The following is a 27932-nucleotide window of genomic DNA, read 5'->3' on the forward strand; positions in this document are numbered from 1 at the left end:
TTCCTTTTAAAATTCAACTTTGTAGCCTTTTTTGTCGAGTTATAAGCAGGTGCGTAGCCAATATTTTACCCAATTGCTTACAAAGAAATAACGCAGACTAATGTAATCCAGATCTTTTAGACTACTAAGCTGTCTAAGCTGTCCCATTGGGCATACGACTCAAACTTGATTGGCCACGAGCAAGCGGGCTTTAGGAACAATTATTCGACCACTGACCATATGGTAATTATGTATCATCTTGCCAGAAAATATTCTGCCCCGAGTCGGGGGCGCCTATGTGTTGCTTTCATAGACTTAAAGGCCGCCTTCGACAGTATCCCAAGAAACTGTCTATGGAAGAAATTAGAGAGATGGTGCATAGATAGAAGGCTGTTATGGCTTATAACCTAATTACACCACGGGTCGTCGGCTAGAGTGAGACTTACACCGGCGGGAAACCTATCCAATGAGGTCCCAATAAATAGAGGAGTGTGCCAAGGCTGCATTTTGGCCCCACTCCTCTTCAACTTGTTTATTAGCGACATGAAGCTCTTTCTGAGTGAGTCTCAAGCCAACATTCATGCCCCCCGCCTAGCTGATTTTCGTTGCCCTCTGCTCTTATATGCTGACGATGCAGTGATCCTTTCCTACTCTAGAGTCGGTTTATGCAGAGCTCTAAAGATTTTTGCAGCTTATTGCAAACTCAACCACCTGACAATTAATCATGGAAAATCTAAAGTACTGGTCTTTACCAGGTCTCGGAAAACTTACAGCTGGAAGTTAGATGGAGTCCAATTAGAACAGGTTTTCAAATTTAAATACCTGGGAGTCTTTTTTCACTACAATCTAAGCTGGAAGCCACAGATACAGTATTTACTGAACAAAGGGAAAACAATACTTTACACTCTACTCCAATTTTTTGCGGTCGACGGAGCCTCCCACATCCCTTCTGCATTGAAGGTGTACCACGCAAAAGTGGTTTCCACCCTCTGTTATGCTGCCCCGCTCTGGGCCCCAGGGTCCAATTTAACATCGCTGGGGACATTGCAGAATCAGTTTCTCCGTCGCCTCCTGAAACTCCCCATGTGTGAGAGCAATGCAGCCATACATCTGGAGTTAAGGATTGCATCATTAGAGACAGTCATCTGGAAGCGAGTCTTTGGCTATTGGCTGTCCAGCTGGCATAGGCTTCCCGACCATTACCTCTTTCAGTGCCTCTGGCGGGATGACTTTGTTAACCCGTGGGTAGGAAAAATCCATGCCAAACTTCTGAGCATCGGAATTTCCCCAGCGGACTCCTTAAAGATGAACCTACGCTCAGCCAAAAGCCTTATCAAGCAAAGATTAGCAGACATTGAAAATCAACACAACCTCTCCAGGGGTGGGGGTGTCTGTTCCCCCAGGTATCACGGAATAACCCCACCACTTGGCCTTCCATCATACATGCCATCTCTTTCATCTGTACCACACCGACTTGCATTTATTCGTGCAAGGTTCAATGTTTTTCCATCGAACCTGCTGAGCCACAGATTTTCCAAGGGTTTGGTGTCTCCGCTATGCAAGTGTGACGGGAAAACAGTTGAATCTCTTCCACATATAATGTTCAACTGTCCCTTACATAGCATAGCTAGGACTAAATTCCTGGGTCCTGCTTTACTGCGCTTGGTTGGCAGGCCTGTTGAGTCACATGCCGCACTGCTTTTGCAGGATACAGATCCTTCTGTAACTCTGCAGGTGGCGAGATTCCTGAATGCGGTTATCTCACACACAAAAACCACCAAAAAACAACAACAACAACAAAAACTAATCGGACAGTTATGATGAGAGTGCATGATGGATCTCGTCTCCAGTTCTCTTTTTTCTGTGAACCGTCCCTTGGATCTTTCCGGGCCCCAAGCTGTTATTTGTCACTGCTCAATGACCCACCCTTGCATCGTGGTGTTCCCCTTCTGTTGTTAGATGTATTGGTTTTTTATGCTTCTGTGCTTTTATGTTTGTACATATTTTATGGGCTAATAGCCGTAAATAAATTTGAATTTGAATTTGAATTTAGACTACTTGTGTTTCATCTGTTGCAATGATTCCCTACTGCCTTCAGCCTCCTCACTTCAGAATTTCTGGCTATGAACCTGGAACGTAGGACAGTTGAAGCATAAGTCCTAACCAGGGATGTTGCAACAGCCCCTGAGTCCTGTGTCACTCGTGCCATACTGGTACTAACTGGTACTATCTGGCATTTTTTTTCTTGGACTGCTTTAAGAAAGGAGCAGAATACTTCCTCCCCCCTCACAATATAAGGCATAATAAAGAAAGGAAGTCACTGGAAATTGTTTTTTTTGCAGATGGATGGTCTATTTTTTACATATGCTGCAGGAGTAGGCACAGGGTCCAATCCACCAAACCCTTCCACTGTCCATTCCTCCATCCACCCCCCATGAAATGATCAGAAGCTGCTGTGCAGCAAAGAGTTTGGTGAGCTGTATCCCCAGTGCAATGAAGAGCTGCCAGGACCAGCATTTTTAATACTCTTCCCCTTCATTTTCTTCTTCAAAGGAGTCTGTTCCGACTTCCTCGTAATCTTTCTCCAGCGCAGCTAAATCTTCCCGGGCCTCCGCAAACTCTCCTTCCTCCATGCCCTCACCAACATACCAGTGCACAAAAGCTCGCTTGGCGTACATCAGATCAAACTTGTGGTCCAGCCTCGCCCAGGCCTCGGCGATGGCCGTGGTGTTGCTGAGCATGCAGACGGCACGCTGCACTTGAGCAAGGTCTCCCCCGGGAACGATGGTCGGCGGCTGGTAATTGATGCCAACCTGGAAACCAAGAGGAGGGAAGAAAAGGCAACTGTACAGACAGAAATTAAGCGTGGGCAGCGGAATGCCTCAGTTGATACTGCCCCATTGTCATCATTCCCTCAAATAGCAAGCTCAAGCCTCTCCAGGGGAAGCAGAGTGGGAGCAGCTACAAACAGAACTAAGGTTTCACTATGCCTGGGATATGCAGAAGTGCATTGCATTTAAAATCAGCCATGAACCCCCTAAAAAAAATTAGCTGATGAGGACTGCATATACAGTAGTACCTCAGGTTACAGACGCTTCAGGTTACAGACGCTTCAGGTTACAGACTCTGCTAACCCAGAAATAATACCTTGGGTTAAGAATTTTGCTTTAGGATGAGAACAGAAATTGTGCAGCGGCAGCGGGAGGACCCATTAGCTAAAGTGGTGCTTCAGGTTAAAAACAGTTTCAGGTTAAGAACGGACCTCCAGAACGAATTAAGTTCTTAACCCGAGGTACCACTGTACGTATGAGTGGGAGGGGGGTTGGTTTGTTGTGTTTCTTATTTTTTACTATGTATTTTGAGGTTTTATATTGTCATTTTATGTTGTGAACTGCTCCGAGATCTATTGATGAAAGCAATACAGTCATACCTTGGAAAGTTGAACAGAATCCGTTCCGAAAGTCCATTTGACTGCCAAAATGTTCGAAAACCTCTGATTGGCTGCAGGAAGCCCCATCAGACATTCAGGTTCCAAAAGAACGTTCGCAAACTGGAATACTCACTTTCAGGTTTGCGGCGTTTGGAAGCCAAAAACATACAAGTTCCAGGGTGTTTGACAACCAAGGTTTGATGGTATAAATTTTTTAAAATAGTCATACAGTGGTACCTCGGGTTACAGATGCTTCAGGTTACAGGCGCTTCAGGTTACAGACTCCGCTAACCCAGAAATAGTACCTCGGGTTAAGAACTTTGCTTCAGGATGAGAACAGAAACCGCGCAGCAACAGCGGGAGGCCCCATTAGCTAAAGTGGTGCTTCAGGTTAAGAATAGTTTCAGGTTAAGAACGGACCTCCAGAACAAATTAAGTTCTTAACCCGAGGTACCACTATACTAATAATGACATAGGAAACTGCCGGAGACGGAGTCAGACCATTGGTCCATCTACTATTGCATACACTGGCTGGCAGCATATCCCAGCCAAACCTGGACATGCTTGGAATTGAATCAAGGACCTTGTGTGTGCATACCAGATGCTCTGCCATAGAGATATGGCCCTTCTCCATGCTAGGCTTGCATGTGCTCCCCCCGCAAACTCTTCCAAGAAGAGCGAGATGGGGGAGGCTGGATAGTTCAGGTGAATGGACCTCTAACCCATCTGCCAGCATTCCAACTTGAAATCAGCCTGGAGTGGGGTGGGGGTGGCTGGCCTGTCAGCTTCCTCCTCCTTGATCTCAAAATTGCCCTTAGAGGACTGAGCAGAGAGGTGGAGAGGGGCAAAATTAGTCCTCCAAATGCAGTTCCCAGCCACAAGGGTCCACTCAAAAAATGACTCTTGGTATGACTGCAGCACATACAAACAACAATTTTGTCACCATTATTATTATTATTATTATTATTATTATTATTATTATTATTGGTGTTATGTACTGAGGTTCTCATCCTGGGCCAGCAGGGGGATACAGTAGATAGTTTTCATTCAGGTCCACATATGCAAATAAGGGATTGAAAGTTACGTTCAGTGATTGGATAGTTACGGAAAATGGTTACTGTTGTGTTCTAGTGGAGCTCTATATAAGCAGGCTGGCTGAACCCTTCAGTTCAGTTCTGTTCTAGCCTGTGAATAAACAAGAGCTGTTTAAAGAATCGCTGTGTCATCTGATATGTTCACCCACAAAATAATAATAATAATAATAATAATAATAATAATAATAATAATAATAATTGTTATTGTTATTGTTGTTGTTGTTGTTGTTATTATTATTATTATTATTATTATTATTATTATCATCATCATCATCATTGTGGGTGTTAAGGTTTTAGTCCTACAAAAGAGACCACCTGCTTCTCACCTTGAAGCCAGTTGGGCACCAGTCCACAAACTGGATTGTCCTCTTGGTCTTGATGGCAGCAATGGCTACGTTGACGTCTTTGGGCACCACATCACCTCGGTAGAGCATGCAGCAGGCCATGTACTTCCCATGGCGGGGGTCGCATTTCACCATCTGGTTGTTGGGTTCAAAGCAGGAGCTGGTGATTTCGGCCACAGAGAGCTGCTCGTGGTAAGCCCTCTCGGAGGAGATGATGGGCGCATAGGTCACCAAGGGGAAGTGGATGCGAGGGTAAGGCACCAGGTTGGTCTGGAACTCAGTCAAGTCCACGTTGAGGGCGCCGTCGAAACGCAGGGACGCGGTGATGGAGGAGACAATCTGGCTGATGAGGCGGTTCAGGTTGGTGTACGTGGGGCGCTCAATGTCCAGATTGCGGCGGCAGATGTCGTAGATGGCCTCGTTGTCCACCATGAAGGCACAGTCAGAGTGCTCCAAGGTGGTGTGGGTGGTCAGGATAGAATTGTAGGGCTCCACCACTGCAGTGGAAACCTGGGGGGCTGGGTAGATGGCAAACTCCAGTTTGGACTTCTTACCATAGTCCACAGACAGGCGCTCCATCAGCAGGGAGGTAAAGCCAGAACCTGTGCCTCCTCCGAAGCTGTGGAAAATCAGGAATCCTTGTAGCCCAGAACAGGCGTCAGTCTGGAAAGGGAACCATAATGAATAATAATTAGGGGTTAACCAGTGGTGTTGTGAGGCAGGGATTCACAGGGATGAAGTGCCACCACACTGATCCTTGGATGATGGGCAGTATAGAAATTTAATTGATTGATTGATTGATTGATTGATTGATTGATTGATTGATTCACAGCCTGGACAATGGTGAAATCTCCTGGGGCACGGATATCCAATCATCTGTATATCAAATCCATTTTGTGGCTATCCTGAGTAGGGCTTTTAGTGTGATGGCACCTGCCGCATGGAACATGGACATATGCTATACAGCATGGGTAGGCAAACTAAGGCCCGGGGGCCGGATCTGGCCCAATCGCCTTCTAAATCTGGCCCACGGAAGGTCCAGCAACCAGCCTGTTTTTACAAGAGTAGAATGTGTCCTTTTATTTAAAATGCATCTCTGGGTTATTTGTGGGGCATAGGAATTCATCCCCCCCCAAAAAAAAAAACCACATAGTCTGGCCCCCCACAAGGTCTGAGGGACAGTGGACCGGCCCCCTGCTGAAAAAGTTTGCTGACCTCTGGTATACAGCAATATTTTATGTTTTCAGCATATACACTTTGCTCAAGTGTTTAGATTAGTGATATTCATCACTGTGAAGCTGTGGAATTGTATTTTATGCTGGTTTTATATTATTTTATTATGTGCTGTGAGATTTTCATCCTTTTATATAATGCTTTGAGATTTTTAAATATGAAGACGTTTCTAAGTATTTTAAATTAAATAAATCAGCTTTCCCCACCCCCAACAAGAAGCCCACCAAACAAGCTAAGTAGAGGAAGAAGTAAGTTTCATTCATTTCTCTGCTATAGGTCCAACAGGGTTGGCCAGTGTCTTCATAGGTTCCTTAGAATATGCCCCAGGATTTCCTACAGCACAGGAGGTATGTGGCAAGCATGCAGAGGTTCCTTGGCCAAGAAGGTTGTTATTGAGGAAATATTTCCTAATTTTGGAAAACCACTGATCTCTGAATAATGAAACATCCAGCCTCTGTCCATTATGGACCTAACTTCTGAGAATGAAATAAAAAATTATAGCCCTCCAGATTTCTGCCTCATCCTGCTCCCAAACCGCATATCACTTTCCATTGGCAACCTTCTACCTACCAGCTTGCGAATGCGATCTAGTACCATGTCGATGCTCTCCTTGCCAATGGTGTAGTGGCCACGGGCATAGTTATTGGCAGCGTCTTCCTTGCCAGCGATCAGCTGCTCTGGGTGGAAAAGCTGGCGGTAAGCTCCAGCCCGCACTTCATCTGTTAAGGAAAGTAAGCAGAGCGTGGTCAGAGTTTGTTGTAGACATGTTTCTTTAATGCTGATATGTGCCAACTGAATACCTTATATAGGATGCCATCTTTGTTGTAAGCCAGATGAACTTTAAAATTATTAAATTATTCTGGCTTTCTCTGCGATTCTGAACAGAATTTTGTGGAGTGTCGGGTCTATGGAGGAATGTTGGGTGTGTGTTTTACGTTTTGTGAGCTTTGAGAAAGGATTGGTGGCTCCTGTTGATGTCAGAGTGGGACTTCTGGGGTTCAAGGCCTTGTGCTATTCCCACGTTGCAGGCCTGTTTAGCAGTAGCTGCTTGGTAACAACTCCCAAAAGTGGAGAGAGAGAGAGAGAACTGCACGTAATATGTAGAGACAGAGGATGGATCAGGTAAATTAGCCTGGGAAATGGAAGGCTCTTCTTGGTTGCAGGTCAGCGTCAGATTTAGGGTGGTATGGGCAGGTTTCCGCATTGGGTGCCAAGGCAAGGGGGGCGTACATTAATAGTGATGTTGATACCTATATTTATATTGGTACCTGCTGAGAAGACCCATAAAAAAACAACTGTACCAAAAGGAATTATTGTGGGGAAAATTGAAATATTTAGTGTGGGTGGTGTCAAATTTTGTCCTTGCTCAGGGGACCAAATTACCAAAGTCCGCCCTGCAGAGGTTTCCGTCAGTAAAGAATGTGTAGTTAACTAGCAAAATTAAAATGAATTTACCTGATCCAAGCCCAGTCCATCAATATTCAAAATGATTGTCTCCCCAGCCCCACCCACTGCATTCAGATCATGTCACCAAGCAGCTACTGTTAAACAGTAATTAAACACGGTTATTATTGTGCAAGGCCTTGAACCCTGGCTGTGATGTACAACAGAGGGCATGGATCTTTTTCAAAGCACTAAGCGAAACTAAACAAACTAAACAGAAACAAGCATATCTAGCATTTTTCCACAGAGGCATACTTGTGCATGATGCTTACAAGCCAAACAGGGGCTGCGTCAACACCCAAGGTAATCCCTGCTGGTTCAGACTAGGCCAGGGAACAGCAAGATTAATGTTGATGGTGCAGCGCAAGACAGCCATTGCTATGCCAAAAGAAGCTCCTGAGCTGATGCTTCTTCTGATAACTATGTTGTATGCAGCTGTTGCTTGGGGTGTAGGTGTGTGGGTGTGCATGCATGTGGGAGCAAACAGAAGATGGCATGAGCTGCTCTTCCTTTGTGGCAAATAGTTGTGTTTTTCTCAGAACACATAGCAAGAAATGTTCATGAAGAAATGTTATCATACACAAACACTCACACTAAGAGAGATATGCTACCTGAACCAAGGACATGCAGCTTTCAACATTTATGGGAGGGAAATCACAAATCCTTGAAAATAGATCTTGGTGCACCAATGTTTTATACACTCTGCAACAAGCAAGATAAGCTCTTTGTGCCCAACCTTGTGCAAGGTTGACTAATGACTAATGACTAATGACCCATTGTAATGGTTGGGTCTCTCCCACAAAAGCGAGACAACTCCAGCAGCAATTAACTCAGGTTTATTGCTCAAAACATACAAATCACTCTGGAGCTCAGTCACTCAGGGTCTGCTTCCAAATTAGCCGTTGCCAAGTCTGAGTTCCGCCCCTTCCTCTTCCCCTATTTAAAGCCCCACTTTTGCTTCCTTTCCTGTTCATGCCTCTCATTAATTCTTGCTCGCCTGCGCATCAAGGAATGGGCTATTTCCGGTGGCCCTCCCTCTGAGTCCGAGCTTGAACTGTCAGTCTGTGTCTTCTCCCTTGAACTCCCCCCTTCCTTCTCCTTGTTCTCGGAGCTCAGGCTTTTACTGCAACTAGGCTGCTCCTCCCTCTTTCCACATTCCTGCCTAATTACCTCCTCCTGTCTCTCCACGCTCTCCCCCTCTCTGTCAGCAGTGGGATGCAGCTGACACCCATAAGGGAATATGAATGAACCCAGTATATGCAACAGCCTCATAGCAGGCTTCTGCTGAAGAACAGAAGACCTCTGGATAGCACAATAGATCTTTATAATGTGCCTTTATAATTGCGTGAGGAGGACTTCTGAAGGATATAACTCACACACACACCCCATGCTTGCATGGCACCAGGTTTCTTCAGTTCAACTGTTAAAGATGAAGGAACCCTGTTTGTACTCACATCATGTCACTCTACGTTGGTCCCCAGCACTGTTATACATTAAGCGGTCTCATTTGCATTTGCTACTGCTAGTTATTCCACTGACCTACTACAGTGGGTTCTAGGTCCACCATGACAGCCCGCGGCACGTGTTTTCCTGTGCGAGTTTCGCTGAAGAATGTGGTAAAAGAATCGTCATCATTAAATTTGTTGGCTTTGTCCTGGAAAGTTCCATCTGGGTGGATGCCATGTTCTAAGCAGAAAAGCTCCCAGCATGCATTGCCAATTTGAACTCCAGCTTGCCCAACATGTACAGAGATACACTCACGCTGTGGAAGAAGGAGGACAACAGAGCAAAGGTCAGTAGAACAAGAGCACACATTGGGTCTGCCCATTCCCTCAGGTCCAGGGACAGAACTTCCTATCAGCTTCCTCCCTTTTAGTCTCAATTTTGCCTTACAGGGCTCAACCAGAAGGAGGGTAAGACTAGAATTATTTGTCTCCGCTTTTCATTGCTGAACCCGCTGTTAGGTTCTCTGCTTTTGACCCCACCAGTCCCAACAAGCATCAGCCACCATTGCTCACAGTTCTTCAACACAAAATTATATTCCTGGTGCCATCCCTACCCTTCCAACTTTCTTCATTTCATCAACCTCATTTAAAAGAAGAAGAACCACCAATTGGGAGTCACAAACTCTTGCCAACTATGGCAAATCACCAGTAGATCCCAAATGACTTTCACCCATCCAGTGCTGTAGAACACAGCAAATATTCCCCTATAACTCAACATTGCAGACATATTGATCAGATATGGCAGACATACTGTCTTTCAGAAAATCTTGTTCACCATTAATACCCTTATTATTAACGAAGTCATGACAAGCTTGTAAGAACACAGTATCCTTTAATAATTTTTTTTCCACTATATGTGCAGTTGTTGCTATCTAATTAATTTGTAATTGATTATATCCCAATATATTGACAGATACATATTGGTAGAACTTCAGTTTCTGAACTTAATATAATTATTATTAATAATCATCATAAATCTTCATTAAAAAATTTCTGAATCTGTACTACAATGACTATTTATTTCAATAATACAGTAGCAAATCTGTATCCATTCTCATCTGACAAATGCAAGCTAGACATTATGGAACCGGAGCAAAGCCAGCACATGAAAAAGTTTGCCACAAAAACATTATTCAGTCTGGCAATATGGCAAAAGTTTGCACATTCCAAAATGGGCTCCACATTCTCTGGCTGTGTCCATGTACAAACACTGTACAGGTGTACAAAGAACACTCTTGATCCCATACGGATTTTGATAGATCTTGAAAGGATACTGTGTGCCAAGTGAGTTTATTTTTATTCCTGACTGGGACCTGACGCAACTTGATGGTATTTCTCCATCGCGTGTAACTTAAGAAGGGTGCAGAGCCTTCTAATTTCTTAACTCTTTTCTGGTGACAAGAACGGCAGCTTGTGCCCCTCCAGAAATACTTTCTGATCCAGAAAGTAGCATTGATTCTCACAAATTGGGGAAATTTTGTTATCAAGGACAGAAACACCATTAATAATAAACCCTTGCTTCCCTAATAATTTAGGGTGGCCAGGTGGAAAAGAAGACAAGACTTTCCTGCACCTTTGATAGGTGTACAGAATAAGGAATTTCACCTGCTGAAAACCCCTCTTCTACACAGCAATTACGCCATCCTAGACTGCACATACACCATACATTTAAAGCTGGCAGTTGTAGCTCTGTGAGGCATAAACTGCAGCTCCCAGTAGCCTTTGGAGGAAGGCATATTCTTTAAATACTAAAGCCACACTAATGTCCTAGAGTGTCCCCATGAATGCCTGGTTAGTACTCTGGAAAAGAAATGTGAAAGCTGTTTGATGTATTGATTGCCTCAAACAATAATATGCTGTTCTCTAAGGTCACGTCCAGATCACCAGTTTACTGAATATTTCTCCTGATTTGTTTGCATCAAAGCAAGTGTTATCCTACACTTTCCAGTGTCTTTTCCTGTCACATTCCTTGTAGCAAAAAGTCCGAGCTTTTGGGAAAGCATGATTTTCAGCCGGTCAATAAAGGAACAAAACAAAAAAAAAGATTTAAAAGCAATACAAAGAGACACCCAAGGCAGAGACTAAAATCATTGTCATGCTGCTGGAAAAGCTTATCAAAACAAATTAAAATGTCTACAATTATTCTGGAACCCACAAATAGTGGTTACCTATCATATCTCAACAGGGATACTGTTCCACAAATCAAGGGGTAGCTACATCGAAAGCCCTGCTCTGAGCTGATGTGGAGTCAGTTTCTGATACTTTAAGGATTCTCAATAAAAGACTCTGCAACTCTCCAACTACTGCATATATAGGTGTGGGTGATCCTATAAGGTTTGTATTTGTGAGTTTGTAACGCCCAAGATCCATCTCTTTTCTTGGCAACCTTTCAGTGAAGCCAATAGCTTCTGATGACAGAAGCTAATCATTGTCAGGTGTCTGATGTCATAAATAGATGAGAGGGTATCTTTCAAACTCCTATAGACTTGTGATGGAGGGAGTAATGCATTGTTTGCAAAAGAGCAAACAGAGGTCTCTGGTTCTCAAATTATGAACTATGTGTGTGGCCAATAGGCTGCCCATGGGGAGCCAAGAAAAATTATGCTTCCAGGTCAGAGGTCAGAGCCAATGGAGATGTCCTAGATGGGCAAAATTCCGTTGACCTTAGTCTTGCTAAGTGAATTATTTCAGAAATGCAAATCTGATTTCCTTTCCCAGGGTAAGTTTATTCATGCAAATTTGGCTGTTCTTACCTGAACACAAGTTGAAGAATACATTAGAGTGCACGTGGCTATGCTGTTGGCTAGAAAATGTCTCAGGTGAGAGAAGAGGTATAAGCTCATCTTTAAGCTTTGGATTACATCAGAACATAGAAAACTGCCTTATATTGAGTCAGACCATTAGTCTCTTGAGGCTAGTATTATTGACATTGACTGGCAGTGGTTTTTCAGGGGTTCAGAGACTCTTCCCAGCCCTATCTAGCAATGCCAGGGGTTGAGTCCAGAGGTGAATTTAGGGAAGCACAACTGGTTTGGTTGCACTGGGCGCAGAGCCTTAGAAGGTGAGAGGCCACCAAATTTGGGGGTCACACAGGACGCCGCTAAAATTTGAGACCCCAGTGTCTGACACTGGTTGAGTCCAGAACTCTCTTTCACTCTACCACTGAACTATGGTCCTGTCAGGGAACTGCCATCAGGGCCAGAGGGAGAGAGCGGGCTCCAGAGGGATTCCAGAGAGCGTCCCGGGATGGGGAGAGGTAGCCCATCTTCTGGGGAAGGGAATCAGCGTAGCACCAGTGGAGAAGGGGGGCAGATGGGGGAATCGGCGAGGCGGTCCCATGACTCCTTGCCGGGGACCAGCGGGGAGAGTAAGGGTCCTCCGCTGCCCACACCCTCCTTGCGCAGAAGGCTTCCGCGCAGGGAGAGTAGGCGGAGACTAGGCATCAAAGAGCTTCTTTGTTGGAAGAAGTTCAAGAAACGCCCACTGACGGATTCTGCCAGCGATTGAGACAGCCACGGGCGAGTGGCTGTCCGGACAGAAAAGGTTCACTCAGGGAACACAGCCAGGTGTGGCGCCGCTTTACGCACGAGCAACCCCTAGAACCATTACAGGTCCCTTCCAAATATAGTATCAACAAGAAAATAATATATCAACAAGATTCTCATGACTACAAGATGCACATGTTTGACCTGTGGCTGTTAGCTCTGAGTAGCTAATTGTTTCATTTTGGTGGACCACAAGCTTAACATAAGTCAACCATGTGATGCAGCAACCAAAAAAGCTATGCTATTCTAGGCTGCATCAACAGAAGTATAGTGTCCAGATCAAGGGAATTAATAGTACCATTCTATTCTGCCTTGGTCAGACCACACTTGGAATACTGTGTCCGGTTCTGGGCACCACAATTTAAGAAGGATGTTGACAAATTAGAATGTGTGCAGAGGAGGGCAACCAACATGATCAAGGGTCCAAAAACTAAGCCTTATGAGGAATGCTTGAAGGAGCTGGGTATGTTTAGCCTGGAAAAGAGGAGACTGAGAAGATATAATAGCCATCTTCAAATATCTCAAGGGTGGTCACATAGAGGAGGGAGCATGCTTGTTTTCTCCTGCTCTGGAGGGTAGAACTCGAACCAATGGCTTCAAGTTGCAAGAACATCAGGAACAACTTTCTGACAGTAAGAGCTGTTCAGCTGTGGAACAGACTCCCACAAGAGGTAGTAGACTCTCCTTCCCTGGAGGTTTTTAAACAAGTTAGATGGCCATCTGTCATGGATGCTTTAGCAAAAAAAAAGCAGTCTTCTAGCAAGTCTGAGCATAGATCCATCCAGCTCAGCATCATCTACACTAATTTGCAGGCCCTCTCCAGAGCCTCAAACAGAGGTTTTTTCCAGCCACACCTGGAGATGCCAAGGGTTAAAGTTCGGTCCTTCTGAATACAAAGCAAGCTCTCTACCTCTGAGCTACAGCCCTTTCCGACAGTAATTGTTCACAAGGGAGCTTCTAGGCTGCAAATCTAAACTAGTTGGAAACCAATTTAATCACCACGTCTTTGCCCAAATGATCTTAGGAAAGGGGCTTGAGAATTCTGCTACTTTGTAAGAAATCCCTTGCCCCTTCTGAGAGATTATACTTACGTTATGTGATTGTGAGCCATGACTACTAAACTGGTGTGAGACTGGTCTTAGTGTACAGACATTGCATTTATTTGCAAAGGCACTTTGTGTTACCCGCAGCAAGAAAAGCAACTGATAAATTTAATAGATAATAAAACAATAATAGAAATGCCCTAGTTCAACTTCTGGCTCGGCCAAAAAAGAATGCTTTAGAGCATCCATAGCTGACCCAAAGGTAAGATTGTGAGACTTTGACCTGGAAACCCAAGCCCACCATAGCCAAGGAGTGTGACTCAGCAAGCCACTTGCTTTCAGCCCCATCTCTAAAATGGAGACCATATGAAACACTTCATCTATTTTTTTTAGACATTGCTCCCCGCAGCTGAATTGGCGGGAAAGCATGATTAATTTCGGTATAGAAACGTATTGGCAAGCACCCCAGGTTTTAGTGTCTCAGTTTCCTTCGTGGTGAAAATGTAGCTACTCAGAGTGCAATCCTAAGCAGGTTTACTCAGAAGTAATGCCTTCTGATTTGAGTGGGACTTTCTACCCACCCACCCTCTGAAGACGTACAGGAATGCAGTCCTGGTGACTTCTTCCAGCTTGCTGTCTGCGCCAGAAACATTGAAATCTAGCCAAGGGCTGCAGAAGAAGCTATCCCATCTGAAATAAATCTCTGTTTGCCTCTTGATGGCTGCATAGCAGAGCAAGTGGCAGCAGAGAGACTCTCGTTTCCCCTCGTTCTGTGGTTTCCTCATATCCCCTCTTGCTTACCATAATGCTCTGACTGATTCTCACTTCCCTTCTTGGTGAACAGTTAGAAGGCTTCGTTTCTGTTCTCTCCGTCTCTCTCCTACTCCTGTTGTATCACTTTGAGCTGTAAGGCAGAAGGAGAGGTGCCACTGGCACCAAGCACCTGCTCATGCCCTTCAGTGTCATAGAGCAGATGAGGAAAGAGGTCACAATTCCCACCGCGCACAGCCCTTGCCTGATTACATCACCAGGCTCCTACATAGAGGCAGATAAACAGTCAACGGTGCAACCCAAGTGCACTGCTGTCAGAGCTGCCTCTAGGTCCCAGCTCACAGAGGACCAACGCTAGGCTGTAGTAATGTACAAAAGTCTTTATTGAAGTTCAGTTTCCATTTCAAAGCCACAGCGTGCAGCCCTACGTCCTAAACCCTAGATCGGCGAAGTCCCGTCTGAGTCTCCTCCCCTATGACACCAGTTTAAGATCCTAGCCCTGCTCCACCTTTTACGCTGCTCTCTCCTCCTCTGGGTCCTTCTGCCTGCTGGGGCATTGCCCTTTCTGGACTCTTCCGACACTGAGTCGCTTAGCTCCTCCCCCTCCCTCCGGCGGGCTTTAGGACCCGGTTCCCAATCCTCATTCTCTGCTGTCCCGCGCTCCTGTACATTTGAACTTGCCTCTCGCGCCAGCCCAGTGACCTTTCTCCTAACCGTTACACTACTTCGGTCACTGCTTCCCTCTTCCGGGACACTGGCCGGATCTGACCTCTCCTCCATTGTCCGACTTTCTGATGGAGGCGTGGTCAGCCCTGCCTTATCTTCTCTCCCTGGTGGAGAATGCACTGGCCCCGATCCTTGGGACTCTTCCCCCCCCACTCTGCTCTGGTGGGGAAGCTGGTCCTGATTTCCAGCTACTGCTCTGGGAGTCCCTGCTGCCCCCTTGCTCCTGGGGCGTTCCCCTTGGGAACCCCCTGCCCCTGGCCACTGGCGCCCCCTTCTGTGAATCTTCCGATTCGCTGGAGAGGCTCATGGAATCCCTCGGTCCACTGTCCTCTTCTCCTACGCTCCCCTCGAATTCTTCCCCTTCGCTCTCCATCTCCTCTCTTCCCTGTGCCTCTGCTCCTGAGCCCCTGACATCTGCTCTTCCACTCTCTGTGCATTTGTGTGTTTTCCAGCATGTCACACAAACTTCTGATTAAGATCCTGTCCTCTGGGTTTTTGTCTAGCTTGACTGCTTCTTTAATGGCCTTCAGTGGCTAGTGGCTGGTATTGAATACATTCTACTGGCTCTTTAGGGCCCGATGTCTATGGGTAGCATACCTTCCAACATTTCTCCTGTCAAAATAGGGACATCCCATTCCTTAGCGATAGTTTTAGTATTTATGCCCCACACATCTTACTGGGTTGCCACAGCCGCTCTGGGCAGCTTCCAACATATATAAAAACATACAGTGGATGCTCAGGTTGCGAATGTGATCCTTCGGGCAGGCATGTTCACAACCTGCAGCGTTCGCAACCCGCAGCACCGCATCTGCACATGCGCGGGTTGCAATTTGGCGCTTGTGCGCATGCACAAAGCACGATTTAGTGTTTCTGCGCATGCACGAGTGCCGAAACCTGGAAGCAGTGGCGTAGCGTGGGGGGTGCAGGGGGTGCCGGCCGCACCGGGTGCAACATCTGGGGGTTAGGGTTAGGGATAGGGTTAGGGGGCGCAAATCCAGGGTTAGGGGGTGCAAATTACTTGCCTTGCCCCGGGTGCTGACAACCCACGCTACGCCACTGCCTGGAAGTAACCTGTTCCTGTACTTCTGGGTTTGGCATGGTACACAACCCGAAAATACACAACCTGAAGCGTCTGTAACTAAAGGCAGTTACTACAGTCTCCAGGGTCATATGATGGAATGAAGCAGAACATAAAATGATACCAGGAGTTCCCAGCAAAGGCCACTCTTTGAACCGAAAGAAAAGTACTGTGAAGAAGAGAGGGGACTGCAGAGATGGAGCCTGTGAAGTCCCCTTAAAAATTGAACCTATATGTGCTCTATTGCACCAACTAAGCTGTGAAGACTGACCTGGGGTCAGTCACAACTCTCAGCCTAACCCTTTCTGCTGGTAGCGGCTAGGGGCAGATTGTCACCTGGCACTGGAAATCTCTGAACCTAAACTTATCTGCATGGTATAGCAATGTCTGGTCAGTAACTATAGCTGAAAAAATCACACTCCATATACTACAAGTAAGGCAGGATAAAGTACGGCCACAGTCCTTTTAGGCCACCTGGTGGTCCTTTATTACATAGGCATCTAACAGTGACATTCAGCATTATAGCATGAAAATAATTGCAGCTATTTGGACAATGTTATGATAATATAACATCATCTGAGAATCGCTGTTGGTATTAATTCCAGTTTTGTGTATTGATCCACAGATATGCAAGTTGTTCCATTTATTGGTTTCTTTGTATTTCTTGGTTTGTTGTTCTCCTTGAGTTGTTTTTAAAAAGTTGAACCTAACCCGCTGCCAAACTTTGCAGATCTGTTTAACTTGCCTGGACACTTTTTCTGCTGGGGCTGAAATGTTTCTTCTGCTGGGGGTCCCCATGATAGGTTAGTTTCTCCCAGTTTCTGTAGAAGCCCATGAGGTTAGGAGATGTGTCTCAAATTCAGTTTAGCCCCTTGGTAATAGGGAGTGAACAATGGGTGTTAATTGGGAAGTGGCTGGTGAAGCAAGTGCCAATTGTCTCCTCCTGCTACTGACTGGTTCTCTCCATTTCACCAGGTTTCTCTTCTGCCAGCCATATCTATGACCTCATTGAAATCTAAGCACTTCAGCTGATCCATCTCGGCTTGAAGGCTTCTAGCATAAGCATATAAATATGGTAAAAGGTACCCCTGCCCGTACGGGCCAGTCGTGTCCGACTCTAGGGTTGTGCACTCATCTCACTTAAGAGGCCGGGAGCCAGCGCTGTCCGAAGACACTTCCGGGTCACGTGGCCAGCGTGACGAAGCTGCTCTGGCGAGCCAGCACCAGCGCAGCACACGGAAACGCCGTTTACCTTCCCGCTATAAAGTGGTACCTATTTATCTACTTGCACTTAGGGGTGCTTTCGAACTGCTAGGTGGGCAGGACCTGGGACCGAAAGACGGGAGCTCACCCCGCCGCAGGGATTTGAACCGCCGACCATACGATCAGCAAGTCCTAGGCACTGAGGTTTTACCCACAATGCCACCCACATCCCGATAAATATGGTACCTCTTTCCAAATGCTTCTGGAAAATTTCTCTGCTAGTAAATGCAAATTGGCTTTAAAAATGCACCACACATAGTATTTATACAGTGGTACCTCGGGTTAAGTACTTAATTCGTTCCGGAGGTCCATTCTTAACCTGAAACTGTTCTTAACCTGAAGCACCACTCTAGCTAATGGGGCCTCCTGCTGCTGCCGTGCTGCCAGAGCACGATTTCTGTTCTCATCCTGAAGCAGAGTTCTTAACCTGAGGTACTATTTCTGGGTTAGCAGAGTCTGTAACCTGAAGTGTATGTAACCTGAAGTGTATGTAACCCGAGGTACCACTGTACTCCAATAAAGCTTCCCCACATAACTTCCACCTCCTCTCCTTTGTGTCGGAGGGAATGCGGGAACAAGGGTACCTATTTCCATTTGTGGTGGGAGTGCAGCAATTTTGGTTAAAGACTTTTGCAGAAATAAAGAAGATTATCAGGGTTTTGCTTTCTTTGTTCAATGGAGTAAATGAAGAAATTAAGACAAATGATCATGTCATGCAACAGTTTAAAAATGGAAAACTTTATCTGACATTTGGAGTAAATTTGGAGTAAATGAATTTCTCCATGAATAATTCACTGCCTTCTGTTTATTATATGTTATTATAGCTGAATGGGTCTTAAACCCTCAGTGAGTTAGGGACTTCTCCTGCATGCAAAGACAGATTCCAGCAAATTGCAGTCTTAAAACTGTAATCTTTTAGAACGTGTGCAGTTTTTGGCTCATACGTTGACATTTTATATATGAATTTGTTGTTTGAAATGCTACAGAATTCACATTTCTTAAACAAATAAGGCTCTAGGTGCCTACTAGCTGTGATGGCTTTTTCAGCCTCCACTATCAAAGGCAATTTGCCCCTGGATACCATTTGCTGGGAATCAAAAGTGCTGTGACACCTGGGTCCTGCTTGCAGGCTTCCCATTGGCTCATCTGGTTGGCCACTGTGAGAACAGGATGTGGGATGAGGTGGGCCTCTGGCCTGATCCGTATTTTTACATTCTTATGGCTATTGCTACAATAGCAAAAAAGTCATTTATTTATGTACTTTGCCTATACAAAAAGGTTACGTTTTTAATCTCCAAAATGAAGTCTGAAGTGAGATTACAGTAGAGACCCAGGGCTTAACTAGAAATGTGGGGCAGCGGTGTCTCCATTCAATTATGATGAAATGGGAATCATTGTTATGTACTGAAGTTCTCACCCTGGGCCAGCAGGGGGATACCGTAGATAGTTATGCAAATAAAGGATCGAAAGTGACGTTCAGTGATTGGATAGTTTTTATGCAAATGAAGGATCGAAAGTGACGTTCAGTGATTGGATAGTTTTAGAAAGTTGCTACAGTAACGTTGTACTGGAGCTCTATATAAGCAGGCTGACTGAGCCCTTCAGTCAGTTCTGTTCTGGCCTCTGAATAAACAAGAGCTGTTTGAAGAATCACTGTGTCGCCTGATATGTTCACCCACAACTTAACAATCATCATTTCAAAAGTTCAACATTTCTTATAGTTTTCCTTTGACAATTGGGGTTGCCATATTGCTTAAGACTTGCTTCGTTTTAAAGGAGTGAGGCCAAGAAGGAATGAGGTGCCAGGAGGAAAGCAAGGAGTTCTCTGATAGCTTGTGCCCAAGGGGCCCTAGAAACATGGAACCAGTTCTGCTGCTCTTGAATGGCTCCTACGTATTTAAACTGACCTGTGCTGAATAATTACTTGGTGGATTGTGCTTTAGCCAGGAGGCCAGGCTGCCAGACCCCATCTGTGTACAGTGGTACCTCGAGTTAAGTACTTAATTTGTTCCGGGGGTCCATTCTTAACCTGAAACTGTTCTTAACCTGAGGTACCACATTAGCTAATGGGACCTCCCACTGCTGCTGCGCTGCCGGAGCACGATTTCTGTTCTCATCCTGAAGCAAAGTTTTTAACCCGATGTACTATTTCTGGGTTAGCGGAGTCTGTAACCTGAAGCGTATGTAACCTGAAGCATATGTAACCCGAGGTACCACTGTACAGCTGAGAGCAGAACTCAGAAAGTGGTTTGTCTTCAACAAAATCAGGGTTAGACACACACCATACATTTAAATCCCAGTTAAACCACATGGCTCCACTCCCCACCCCCCACCCCACCCTGGGAACTGCAGTTTACCTTTCACAGAGCTACATTTTCCATCAGCACCTTTAATCAACCACAGTTCCCAGGAGTCTTTGTGGGGAGTCATATGCTTTAAATGTATGGTGTATATGCAGCCCAGGTCTCCTAGTTGCTGCTGATGTGGAAGCTTTTATAGGAGTCACCTGACCTGCTCTGGCACCCAATTGGATGAGGTTTCCTTGGCTGCCTCCCAATTCTCTCCTTTGGCCAGGGGAGGCTGATCTCACACAGGCTGAATCCCTGCCCAGTTTTCTTCAGCTCACTCATTTCAAGACTCACTGTAGGCTTGTATTATGATGCTGGATGCCCACATTACACAGGCTTGTGTTAAAGGTTGACGTGGAATGCCTGCAAAAGGAATGTCTGTCATCATGTATGCAAAAGTGTGGCCTGACCACAAAACTGGTAGGAACCAGTTAGGAGGAACCTAACACTGTTAGAGTGAAAAACAACTCTGCATAAGGTACAAGGAGGGCTCTGCATGTAGAGTAAAAGAAACTGGTTGGGTAATGTTGCATTTCAACGGCTGTGGTTGGGTGAAAACATGGTGGAATGAAGTGGTAGGCCAGAGGGTGAAACAGCTAAGACAACACATTTTTCGTATACAGTGTTTTCTAAAAGAAAGCTCTCGCAAACTCTTTTGACTCTGTCCTGTAATGCGTTACTGAATAAAGTCCGACCCATTGGAAACTTTTCATGAGCCTCCACATGGAATCCCCAAGGGAAATTTCTGCCACAAAGGCCCAAAGGACAGAAAAAACAGACAAGAGACATTGTGGTGCACAGAGAGGAGCAAACTGTTAGATTTCCTCGCTGTCGAGTACCGACTCAAACGAGTCAGTTGCCACTTCCTCATAGTCCTTCTCCAGGGCGGACAGGTCCTCTCGAGCTTCTACAAATTCCCCTTCTTCCATGCCTTCACCAACATACCAGTGCACAAACGCTCTCTTGGCAAACATCAGGTCGAACTTGTGATTTAGCCTTGCCCAGGCTTCAGCAATGGCGGTGGTGTTGCTGAGCATGCAGACAGCGCGCTGGACTTGGGCCAGATCTCCTCCAGGGGTTACAGTTGGCGGCTGGTAATTAATGCCAACCTGGTAGGATTAGAAGGAAAGGGGAGAAAGCAAGCTTAAAGACACACACATAAATGGTATCAGTTCAAGCAACCATCTCTAAATTGGAACCATAGAGGTAGAATAAGAATAAGGTGACATACTGCCTGTAGTTCTGGTAAAGACTGATACCTTCCATCATAATTCTCTATGGGAACTGAGTGATGTCCCTCTATTTGTTGGCAACCCTATGGTGAACAGGTGGCGCTGTGGGTTAAACCACAGAGCCTAGGGCTTGCAGATCAGAAGGTCAGCGGTTCAAATCCCCACAACAGGGTGAGTTCCCGTTGCTCGGTCCCAGCTCCTGCCAACCTAGCAGTTCGAAAGCACACAGTGCAAGTAGATAAATAGGTACCGCTCTGGCGGGAATGTAAATGGTATTTCCATGCACTGCTCTGGTTTGCCAGAAGCGGCTTAGTCATGCTGGCCACGTGACGCAGAAGCTGTATGCCGGCTCCCTCGGCCAGTAAAGCGAGATGAGCGCCACAACCCCAGAGTCATACGCGACTGGACCGAATGGTCAGGGGTCCCTTTACCTTTACCTATAGTGAAATAGTTTGCAAGGCAGTTCTATTTTATATGGGAAATATCAATAGGGAATGGGATGGAGTGTGACTTTTTCTGGAATCACCAAACCACAGGTATGTTCACCAGCAATTCCTATGGCGTCCCCTTTCTCCACACTACATGTCTCCCCTTATCTGCTTTTTTTCTAAAGTAAAAAGCTTCAGATGTTCAGAAAAAGCCATTTTCTGAATCTTTTCCACAGATTCCTCTCTTGATAAACCTTAATGATTGCATTGGGACCCAGACTTCATGCCAATATGAATCTCTCCTCACCTTGAAGCCAGTTGGGCTCCAGTCCACAAACTGGATTGTCCTCTTGGTCTTGATGGCAGCAATGGCTACGTTGACGTCTTTGGGCACCACATCACCTCGGTAGAGCATGCAGCAGGCCATGTACTTCCCATGGCGGGGGTCACATTTCACCATCTGGTTGTTGGGTTCAAAGCAGGAGCTGGTGATTTCAGCCACGGAGAGCTGCTCGTGGTAAGCCCTCTCGGAGGAGATGATGGGTGCATAGGTCACCAAGGGGAAGTGGATGCGAGGGTAAGGCACCAGGTTGGTCTGGAACTCAGTCAAGTCCACGTTGAGGGCGCCGTCGAAACGCAGGGACGCGGTGATGGAGGAGACAATCTGGCTGATGAGGCGGTTCAGGTTGGTGTACGTAGGGCGCTCAATGTCCAGATTGCGGCGGCAGATGTCGTAGATGGCCTCGTTGTCCACCATGAAGGCGCAGTCGGAATGCTCCAAGGTGGTGTGGGTGGTCAGGATAGAATTGTAGGGCTCCACCACTGCAGTGGAAACCTGGGGGGCTGGGTATATGGCAAACTCCAGCTTGGACTTCTTGCCATAGTCCACAGACAGGCGCTCCATCAGCAGGGAGGTAAAGCCAGAACCTGTGCCTCCTCCGAAGCTGTGGAAAATCAGGAATCCTTGTAGCCCTGCACAGGTGTCAGCCTGTAAAGGGAATCATCATTTAGGTGCTTTCCTCACACATGCAGAGAGCTTTTTTATTACACCAATGAGCCTACGTAAATAAGATACCCCTCCTGAGTTCTGAAATATTAGAGTCCAGGAAGGACTGTACATTGTGAAAAGTATTTTAGTCTGTTTAAGTAGGCAGACAGAGGGGTGGAGATTCAGCACCAAAAACATTAGGAGAGGATGGAAACTTTATTTCTCTTTCCATGCAATTGGCAAATGTGATATTAGGATCCATGTCCTACCTCACTATTCTTCAACACTGCTTCCCCATCCTTGTATTAAAGGGCCCTCCATTTTATCTAGTCATTCTATAAAACAAGTGTTTCTCCATCTGAATTAAAGAATGACCCTGGTGTCTGCTTAGTGTGGTACAAACTGGCCTCTCCACATCCTTTCTCAACCAATCAGAAAGTGGCTAGGAGAAAGGGATGGATGGTGTATGTGTCCATACATATGCATGAGTGCGTTTCTGTGTGCATGTCTCTCTCTGTGTATCTATTTTATTTTAATTTTTGTTAAATATGTATATCGTCCTATACCCATAGATCTCAATCAATAAATCTACTGATTGGCATACGGTAAATATCTATTGTAAAATAAGATGATATATTGACTTACATAAACATAATCATTAGAATGAACAAGTAAATTAGAGCTACGACACTCTCCTAATTAAGAGAGATATCTGAGGGGTGGAGTTTGACACAGGTGGACCAAAGGGGGAACTTCTTTTGTTTGGTCCTCAGGTTCTCCAGGGACCCAGCCAATGCATTTCTGGTCTCTTTGAAGTGCCATTCAATATAACATTGTAGCCTACTAAAACATGCTTTCAGTTCTGTTGTGCCTTACCAGTTTTCGGATGCGATCCAGTGCTAACTCAATCCTGTCCTTCCCGATGGTGTAGTGACCACGGGCGTAGTTATTAGCTGCATCTTCCTTGCCAGTGATCAGCTGTTCCGGGTGGAAAAGCTGACGGTAGGTGCCAGCCCGCACTTCATCTGTGAAAGGGGAAAGGAAGCGTAAGGCCTTCCAAAAGGAGCTGAATTTTAATACAAGGCAACCGAACTCTGAATCTAGATAGAAAACCATGGCCTGGTATTTCAATTACGTGGTGAGGAACCTGTTGCACTCCAACTCCCATCAGCCCCAGCCAGCATGGTCAATGGTCAGAGATGCTGAGATGGTCCAACAACATCTGCTGGGCTACAGGTTCCGAAGTATCTGTTAGCTGGGGCATTGCATAGAAAGCTGTGGCTTTAAAGAGTTGAATAGATTGATTGTTCATACCATTAGAAAACAACTTTTGTTTTCTTAAAGGTAAACGTAAAGGGACCCCTGACCATTAGTTTCAGTCGTGGCCGACTCTGGGGTTGTGGTGCTCATCTCGCTTTACTGGCTGAGGGAGCCGGCGTACAGCTTCCGGGTCATGTGGCCAGCATGACTAAGCCGCTTCTGGCAAACCAGAGCACCACATGGAAACGCCGTTTCCCTTCCCGCCGGAGCGGTACCTATTTATCTAGTTGCACTTTGAGGTGCTTTCAAATTGCTAGGTTGGCAGGAGCAGGGACCGAGCAACAGGAGCTCACCCCATCACGGGGATTCGAACTGCCAACCTTCTGATCGGCAAGTCCTAGGCTCTGTGGTTTAACCCACAGCTCCACCCACGTCTTACAGCTGAACAATTCAGTAGTGCTTTACTACACACATGGAACGGAAGATTCATCTATTAATGGTTATCCCACCTAAGGCATATTCCGGGATTTGGAAACCTGAGGCCCATTGAGGAAATGTGGCCCCCTGAGCCACTATATGATCTCACAAGCATTTCATGTGACCTGAGACAGCCTTAACTCACCGACTACAGTTTGCTCCAAGTCCACCATGATAGCTCGCGGCACATGCTTCCCGTTGCCAGTCTCTCTGAAGAACGTAGCAAAGGAGTCGTCATTATTGGGATGGTTCTTTTCCGCGAAGGTGCCATCTGGCTGAATTCCATGCTCCAGGCAGAAGAGTTCCCAGCATGCATTGCCAATCTGAACTCCAGCCTGGCCAACGTGAATGGAGATGCACTCACGCTGCAGAATGGAGAACAGGGTGAAGTCAGAAGACACGACACAGACTCTTTGGGACAGGTGCATTCCTTTTTGCACCCTGTAAGTAAGTAAAGGTAAAGGGACCCCTGACCATTAGTTCCAGTCGTGGCCGGCTCTGGGGTTGCGGCGCTCATCTCGCTTTATTGGCCGAGGGAGCCAACGTATAGCTTCCAGGTCGCTTCTGGCGAACCAGAGCAGCGCATGGAAACACCATTTACCTTCCCGCCAGAGCAGTACCTATTTATCTACTTGCACTTTGACGTGCTTTCGAACTGCTAAGTTGGCAGGAGCTGGGACCGAGCAATGGGAGCTCACCCCGTTGCGGGGATTTGAACCGCCGACCTTCTGATCGGCAAGTCCTAGGCTCTGTGGTTTAACCCACAGCGCCACCCACGTCCCTACCCTGTAAGTAGTTTCATGCATATGCTTGGAAGGGGTTATTTATTTTAAGTTTGATTTCCCACAACAATCCAGCTGCAGAGCCACTCTGAAGCACTTAGTCAAATTAAAATGGTAGCTAGACCTAGTTGCTTGGCACTGCTGGGACCACTGAACCAGAATTGTCTTAGAATCAAAGAACTATAGAGTTGGGCGGGACCCCATGAGTCACCTCTCTTCCTCTATCTGTCCCATCTGAATTTGGAGAGGCAATTGAGGTGTTAGACTGCTGCTTGGAGGCAGTGATGGGCTGGATGTGAGCTAATAAATAGAGGCTGAATCCTGAAAAGACAGAGGTACTGCGTGTTCCGAGTTCTCAGATCAAGGAGGTGGGGAGACAGCCTATCCAGGACAGCTTTGCAGTCCCCTGGAAGGAGCAGGTCCTCAGCTTGGGGGGTGCTTTTAGGTTCAATACTATCGCTGGAGTGGCCTCCATGGCTTGGAGTGCCCTTTTCCAGCTCTACTTCCTTTTGGACAGAAATGACCTGGCCACTGTATTTCGTGCTTTTGTAATTTCCAGATTGGGTTATTGCAACGTTCTTTACACAGGGCTGCCCTTGAAGATGATTTGGAAACTTCAGCTCGTTCAAAATGCAGTAGATAACCCAAGTTCTGGTTTTATGAGATGCGGGGGGTGGGTGGAACCATCTTTCTATGCATTTTCTCCATACCATGCAATTTTTATACCTCTGTTATATCCCCTACTTAGGACTCAACTACATTAGTCAAAAAACAACACTTTGAAAGTGTTATAAACATGCAACACCAGATGGCGCCAGAGAGCAAACAAATTTTCTATGTGATTTTTACATAGGTTTTTTTTCTCTTTTGTTATAAAACGATTTAATTTCTGACTTCTTTATAGTGTTTTTATTCCTGTATGTAAATCCGCCCTTAGTCACCTTTTCTCTAAATGAAAAGCTCCAAACACTGTAGCCTTTCTTCATAGGGGATCTACTCTATCCCATTGATCACTTTGGTGGCCCTTTCCTAACATTTCCCTTCTACATTCTCCTTTTGGAGGGGTGGTGATCAAAACTGTACACAGTATTCCAAATGTGGTTGTACCATTGATTTGTATAGCAATATTGTTGCTATATTGGCAGTTTTATTTTCATTTGCTTTCCTTATGATCTCTAACATGGAATTAACCTTTTTCACAGCTGCTGCACATAAAGCTATCCATCACTTTTAACTTTTAGATAATTTTTATTGATGTTTTCAAATACACACACACACACACACAAGATAAACAATATTGAACCCCAGTATCTTTTTCTGGACCAGTTCAGATGCCATTAGAGTTATGTGGTTGGCATTTTTTGCTACAGTGTGCATTGCTGACAGCTGGCATAAATAAAATCAAGGGGAAAGCTTCAGTCAACTTCAACTGGCAATGTCTGAATAAAACAGAGAGGGATTGAAAGCCTAACCAATATTTGACAGCTCTCTCTCATTTATCATCATTGTAGAACATGATGCAAAAAGTAAACCAAGAATGGATTATATTCAAGGAGTACCTGAAAAACTACTGTGACAGCAAAAACCTCCTGGCAGATCTTGAATGAGTCTTGCATTGTACAGACAATATATGTAAACTTAATGTTTTTATTTATTTATTTTTCCTTTTTTTGTTATCAAAAATATTTAAGAAAATAATATATTAATAGGATACTGTAAAAGAGAACAAGTGTAATTTAGTTTTTGTTTTTTAGAACAATCGGAAGTCTATTTTAGGTCTTTTTTAAAAAATGTATTTTTAATTTTTCTGCGGTATGGGATGGGATACAAATTGTAATATATTGCTGTATAATTTTGTAAAATATGTTTAATAAAGAATTCAATTAATGGAAAAAAGAACATGGTTAAACTATGGAACTCACTAGATGTTGTGATAGCTACCAACTATGACGCCTTTAAAATGTTAGATAAATTTAGGTAGGATAAACCTATCAATGGCTGCTGCAGCATCAACCTTGCCATCACAGAACTGATGTGATGGTGGGTAAAATGTCAGGGTGTAGATCAGGGAAGGGAAACCTGTGGCGTTCCTGATGTTCTTAGACTTCTAACACCCACCAGTCCCAGCCACCAGGGCCAATGGTCAGGGATGGGAAAGCTGTGGCGTTCCTGATGTTCTTAGACTTCTAACACCCACCAGTCCCAGCCACCAGGGCCAATGGTCAGGGATGGACTTAAAAGCCCAGCAGAATTTGGCGGTTCCCTAACACTGATCTACACCCTGACATCTACACCACATCAATCCTGTATTGTCAAACTGCCTTGATCTTCTACCCTTTCAATAGTTCTGAAGCAGAGGAAACCTTCTCTCCCCTTGGTACCTTCCATGTGCAGGAAGCTCCCCTTCCCTCCTTACCATGGTGCCTCAAGTAGTGCTCACTCTCGCTCCCGATTAGCAACAGCAGCTGTGGATGTTGATGTTCCCACTGCTGTCTCACTCTAGGCAGCTGGGTGCCAAGGACCCCAAGCCATGCATGCCACCCCCAGGGAGTGCCATTGAGCATCACAGTGCAGGGGAGGAAGGTCATAATCACCCTTGGCAACCTCCCCTTTCCTGCTCCTGCCATTTACATCACTGAACACTCACTCACTCTCAGGTGGGGGGCTCAGCAGAAGCCGTCTGCCCATGTCCCTTTCCCCACCTGAAATGATAGGAGCATCTTCCTCTTGGCTCTGTTTTATTCTCTGAGCAGAACCGGGTTCTTTTCCTGGGACTCTGCCACTTCTGGCTTTGTGTAGGGGTGGTTTGTTTGAATGCTTCTGCCATGGACAAGTTTTTTTGGGGAAAGCTGCTTGCATGCAGGGAAATATATTTCAAGGAAGCTGGGCTGAATCGTTTCCTATGTAGAAGGAGTTACCTGCCCCCACTGGGAAGAATTCAAATTTGCAAATACCCACCTGCA

At 45.6% G+C, this 27932-nt stretch overlaps 1 protein-coding gene across 1 annotated transcript; it reads right to left on the reverse strand.

Moving 5' to 3' along the window:
• Nucleotides 1-2498: 2498 nt before the first annotated feature.
• TUBA8 (tubulin alpha 8) lies at nucleotides 2499-27923 on the reverse strand (the record flags this gene model as incomplete). The annotated part of the gene is made up of 9 exons (XM_079992037.1): nucleotides 27386-27923; nucleotides 24333-24552; nucleotides 23327-23475; nucleotides 21770-22450; nucleotides 20621-20911; nucleotides 9063-9285; nucleotides 6651-6799; nucleotides 4830-5510; nucleotides 2499-2792 (listed from the first exon to the last, which is right to left on the reverse strand). The coding sequence occupies exons 1-9, from the start codon at nucleotides 27386-27388 to the stop codon at nucleotides 2499-2501; spliced, it is 2691 nt and encodes an 896-aa protein (XP_079848163.1). The 5' UTR covers nucleotides 27389-27923.
• Nucleotides 27924-27932: the final 9 nt, after the last annotated feature.

This window comes from Podarcis cretensis (assembly GCF_951804945.1).
Source record: "Podarcis cretensis genome assembly, chromosome: 10".
In the NCBI taxonomy this organism is placed as follows: domain Eukaryota; kingdom Metazoa; phylum Chordata; class Lepidosauria; order Squamata; family Lacertidae; genus Podarcis; species Podarcis cretensis.